Source organism: Frankliniella occidentalis, unplaced genomic scaffold (genome assembly GCF_000697945.3).
Source record: "Frankliniella occidentalis isolate FOCC.00 unplaced genomic scaffold, Focc_3.1 Scaffold69, whole genome shotgun sequence".
Taxonomy (NCBI): Eukaryota; Metazoa; Arthropoda; class Insecta; order Thysanoptera; family Thripidae; genus Frankliniella; species Frankliniella occidentalis.
In genome coordinates this window covers 831,585-836,763 of record NW_026267199.1, presented here as the reverse complement: position 1 = coordinate 836,763, position 5,179 = coordinate 831,585, and the positions used below count along the sequence as shown (strand labels likewise).

The 5,179-nt window shown below is 53.2% G+C and overlaps 1 protein-coding gene across 2 annotated transcripts in view; it reads left to right on the top strand.

Annotated features, from left to right (window-relative positions):
• The window catches only part of LOC113203919 (uncharacterized), a 25,762-nt gene extending 20,861 nt beyond the window's left edge, over nucleotides 1-4,901 (top strand). Inside the window, exons 2-7 of one of the 2 annotated variants that reach the window (XR_008011237.1) lie at nucleotides 2,307-2,438; nucleotides 2,520-2,720; nucleotides 3,208-3,295; nucleotides 3,466-3,556; nucleotides 3,900-4,243; nucleotides 4,436-4,901. Coding sequence is in view for 1 of the 2 variants with exons in the window: in XM_052268436.1 (XP_052124396.1) it covers nucleotides 2,307-2,438; nucleotides 2,520-2,720; nucleotides 3,208-3,295; nucleotides 3,466-3,556; nucleotides 3,900-3,996 (609 nt within the window). In the remaining variant the exon portion in view is untranslated. Of the gene's footprint in view, nucleotides 1-2,306; nucleotides 2,439-2,519; nucleotides 2,721-3,207; nucleotides 3,296-3,465; nucleotides 3,557-3,899 lie in introns of both variants that reach the window. The other variant, XM_052268436.1, reaches the window with a different exon arrangement.
• The last annotated feature ends 278 nt before the right edge of the window (nucleotides 4,902-5,179 follow it).

Sequence of the window (5,179 nt, the reverse complement as noted above, 5' to 3'; positions counted from 1 at the left end):
GCAGAGCGCCTGGGAGGTAGGCAGGTCTGTTACGCTCACGAGCGCGGCGGGGTTGCATACCCGAGGTCCGCAGGCGCTATGGCTACACGTGCCGCTGAGTGGGAGGCAGTGGTCGCTCTGGACGACACGGCTACTACTATGGCAATTTAGACAGGAATTACCGAGGTTGTTTTCCAAATGGGGGCAAACAGTCCGCCAAAGAGGGGACAGGCTATGGTAAGCTTTGCAAATAGCCAATAATTATAGTAGGTTATGCAACTCTATAAAAGGCGCAATTACCTTATATTTAATTTCTTTACATCAAAATTTCTGAGAACGAACAAACAAACAAACAACCAACCAAACAAACAAACAAACAAACAAACAACACATAACAAAACTATAATGGAACTAAAAGTGCCCTCGGTTAGATTATCTTCCCTGCCGCGTTTCGTGGGCGTTGTGCTCACACCGAGTCACCGAGTGTCTCTGCTTGTCCTTCCGAGTGCATCGACCTTTCCGGACGGTCCGGCCCGAGCAGCGACCGTACCTTGTGGGTCAGACAAGGGTACCGGCACGACCATCCCCCCTCCCCCTACCCCGCATCGTGCTCGCTCACATGTAATTTCACTAATTCGTCCCTCTTTAGAGACTCCAATTTGTGTCTGCGCTCCATCCTTTTCTGCTGTTTCGGAAATAAAAGAAACATCCGTTTTCTCGCTCGAGTTTTGTTTCTCTCCACCTGCAGACAGTTCGCAATTTCCCTACATTACTTGGGTTACAGGGTGGGGTTTTTAGTTTTAAGCCGCTCACTCAATGCTTTGTGTCGGTAAAATTCTCACTGTACTTCTTCAGTGATAGGTTAGGCATGAACATCACGGTATTTTTGATAGCGAATGTAAGAGGAATGTTGTTATTTGGTACCACTGTAATTTGTTTTTATCAACATTTTTTTGGGCTGATAAACAGCCAAACAAATTACTGTGGTACCAAATAACACTCCTGCTTACATTACCATATTACACCTTTGCATCTTTCTTGTTATACGGTACCGCATGCACACTGGTCTACCGACTCTCTCCTCACAATCAGCCGGTGCCTGACGGCCCCACCCGAGTATGCAACCTACCACACGCCTGCGTCCGGTACATTCAACCAGAAAAAGCACGCGGCCCCTGTATTTTTGACATTCTAACGAAAATTGGACTTGGTCGTAATGGCACGGATATGGAACGGCCTGTGAGTCCACGCCACCTGCCCCGGCCCGGCGCCTGGCCCGTCCGACCAGTCTCGGGCCTTGGCCCTGCCCCTGACTGCTGGAGGCGGAGGCATCCGGCCGCCCGGGCCTGACCTCTGCCGCTGCGGGCGGGATGGCTCTCACAGCAGCATTGTTTGCACGCACCGCCATGCCCTCCTGGACCTTGCTCGCGCTCGCCGGCCACGACTGCTTTGCACAAAGTCACGGCCTCAGGAGGAGCGCCTTATCTGGATCCACGTCTGAATGTGGGGCCCGGGCACGGCAGGGGCAGGAAATTAGTAATTGGGAGCCGTACGAACCCGCTCACCTCTATGTATCTCGACATCGCCCGCATATCGACGCTCGCAGTAAAAGTGACTGCTTATGGTTTACTAGCAGGAGTGTGTAGTTTCCAATCACTTTTTGCTTGGGAACCATCAGCAGTACATGCTTGCCTTGCACTTCGTGACGTCGTCGGATCAGGGTCTCCGTTCAACGCGTGAGACATTTAGCCGTTTCTGGTCTTTGGCGAGGGGGTCGATGGCCGAATTGGGGCGGCGGCGGCCAGCGCGCCTGGTGGGTAGACAGTACTGCCACGCTTGCGTGTCTGGCGGGGTGGTCTATCTGGGATCCACAGGCGCTACCGCCCGAAGACACATCGGGATGGCGATAGCAGGAATCGTAGATTAATTTCCGTGGCCACAGTCACATTTGCGACTCGCAGGCGATATCGAAGCGACCTCGTCTCAGCCAGCGGCAGGGTGTGGAATATAAAATGCGCACGCATATGGGCACTCGCAACACAACGAATGCGCAGCATGAGTATTCACATTTCTCACGCATGCGCGCGCGCACATACAAACACACACACACACGCAAGCGCGGGCGCGCGCGGAGATATTTGTGCACCCCCGCACAAACTCACACTTCTTCGTCTTCGGCACAAAACGCGTGGTTGGATTTCCTGGTTAATCCCCCCCCCCTTTTCCTAGGCACAACTGCGTTGGAACGCCACAAAGAACGTACAGCTTTTTGGTTTCATTGAAGGATCAGGACCATTTCACTTTACCCTTTCCTGTTCGACGCGCAGGTGTCCGGCTCCGGCGGCGGCCTCGGCAGGGAGCTGAGCCTGCAGCTGGTGCGGCAGGGCTGCCGGGTGATCTGCGTGGACCAGGACGTGCTGCAGGTGCAGGAGACCCTGGGGCTGGCGAGGTCCCTTCAGGTAGGCGCTCTGCACATATTTTTCCTCCTCTTCCTGCGTCAGACGGACCTCTGTGACCCTCCCGACCTGGTCCGCTCGCAGACTGACGGCGCACTGGACGGCGCCCAGACGATCCGGGGTTACGCCTGCGACTGGAGGAACCCCGGCGAGGCGTTGGGGCTGTCCAGGGCCGTGACCACCACGGAGGGCGGCGTCGACCTCATCTTCGTGGTCCCGGAGAGCAACAACAACAACGAGAGTGCCGTGGACGGCGCGGGCAAGGTGGTTGGCAACGAGTTCTGGGTGAGTCCGCGGCCAGCGCCATCCTCGCCGACGGCACGGCACATTCTCCGACCTCGGAACCATCCGAGTAGTTCCCGCCAGCAACTAAAAGATAACACTTAACTTTATATTTCCTAGTGCTGAGTGAGTTTTTTTGAGAACATAGTTAACATCCGGTAGAGAAGTAGTTTTGGGTGGGGGAGAAACTTATTTTCTTTGCCAGTTCCACTATCGGCACAGTGTTGACGTATGAGGCCGAGAAAGTTACATGCTCTCCCGCAAGAGTCAGCAAGTGTCATCATAATTTTCTGCACGCACTTCCCCGTCTCGAGCGCTCGCCTCTTTGCGGTACTGGTCTGCGGCCGGGAGTAATGTGCCCAGCCGATTGGTCATACTTTACGCCAGAGTCATATTAGTGCCAATAACGACGCCCTACTATTGCTCTTCGCGGACACTTACACACACCTTTTTTTTCCTGCCTTCATGTTTTCCTCTCGCTGTGTTGCAGCCCCTGCTCGGCTTCCTGCCCGGCATGTTGGCGCGAGCGCGCGGACACGTCGTGCACGTCCTGGACGAGCAGATCGCCCACAAGACTGGTACGCGTGCGAGGGATGGGACAGGTTGGCGCGGCGCGGCGCGGGGCGGGGCAGAGCGGAGCGGGGCGGGGCGGGCCACGTCACCCGCCCCACCCGCACCCAAACGGACTTATCATTTCAAATATGCACGCCCCTTGACGAGCTCTGATCCTCTGATTCTGGTGCCACAGGGCTTGTCGCGGACGCGTGGATCGAGAGCCTGCTCGAGGTGGGTGCCGACGTTCGCTACACCAAGGTGCACCTCCACTCTGACCAGGCGAGGTAAGATACCATTTCCTCTCCTCCCCTTCCAATTTTCATTCTACCTTATATCGAGTTCGGTTTTTCTGGTCACAAGTGACTTTTTGTCGTTTCGTCACGGTCATTTTGATTTGAGGTAAAATGTCAAGATTTTCCAAAATAAGACTCCTTTTAAATTTTATTGCTTGAACTTTGACAAACTTATGATGAAATGTGATTATGGAAGTGACCAAAACCAGACAGCATGTAATTTTCAGTTACTTCTTCTTCCGGAACTTTGCAAATAACTAGTCCAATCCTTCCTATGCAATTGTATGGAAATGTCCGGCAAGGAAGTTGACAGTGTCCCTTCCCCTGCCTGCAGGCACCGCCCCTGCCGCGCCGAGGACGCCGCCTGCTCCATCGTGTCGGCCGTGCGTCGGGGCAGCGCCGAGGTGCACATCGCGTACCCCGTGTGCTAGGACTACGCGGCGCTGGGCGCGCCCGGCCCCCCGGCGGCGCAACGTCCCGGCGCGTTCGATACGCCGCCCCATCTACCCGAATGCCCTCCCGGTTGCGCCACGCGCGCCCCCACGGGGCCGCGCCGGCCGGGCACCAGCAGAGCATCCTCGGCTTACTCCAGAATCGCACGGTGCACCGCGTCCTGGATCGCAACGCCACCGGCGCTTGTAGCTGAAAAGAGACAGATGTGATGAACATTGCTTCCAGGTGATTACATTATGGGGCCGTGCGCGAAACACCCATGTATTAGATAATTATGTCACTACGCGACTAACGCAAAGGTGGGGCAGCACAGATGGCGGAAACGTGAACACTTCCACGCCTTTTTTAGAGTGTCACTACAGTCAACATTTTCGTTCCCTTCTTAGTAAAGTAGGATGTCGAACTTTGTTTTACCAGTACATGCTTACAACACGGACACGTAAACGGCTGGCTACTTTGTTGTCATTCGCGCTCTGTCATTCCCTTGCGCTGCCCATAAGTCTGTCGCTGACAGCCGTCATCCCGTGAACCCCATCTTCAGAGATATGTAGTTTTTTTCTACTTCACAATGCTCAGATCTTTTGTTGTTACGTTTGGTGGTTCCACCAAAAGCACGTAACTCGTCCCTCGGAGGATAATTTCCAAAAGCAAACTGTCAGACAGCTCCTTTCTAAATCCTTACATCACATCAGGTCCAGGAGGGCGATGGGTGGCCTACCGCCACGGCGTAATGGCCTCCGCCCGTCGACCATGGCCTGCGCTCGCCTGCTTCAGTCATGCCGCACGCGTGTTACGATGTTCTTAATGATATTGTGGTTTTCGATCTCTTTGGGAAGCGTTAATATAATGACGGTAAAAAGATAATAAAAATATTTTTGCTACATGTGATAAACTTGATTGATAGTATTGTAATACAAAAATTAAAATAGTGCCTAGTGGGTGCAATTTCACTTACACCTAGCTGTGATCAAACTTCGAGAGAAAAGCAGTCCTTTTGTATTGTGTTTGAGACTGAAAGTAAAAGTACAGGGGAGAGAAAGAAAACGCCCTATTTATCGTATCCTGTGAGGGAGCGTTTGGGATTTCCTGTATACTTTATATACAAAAGGAATTGACACATCATCAGCTTAACTGTTTTTTATAAAAGATGTTTTATATTTA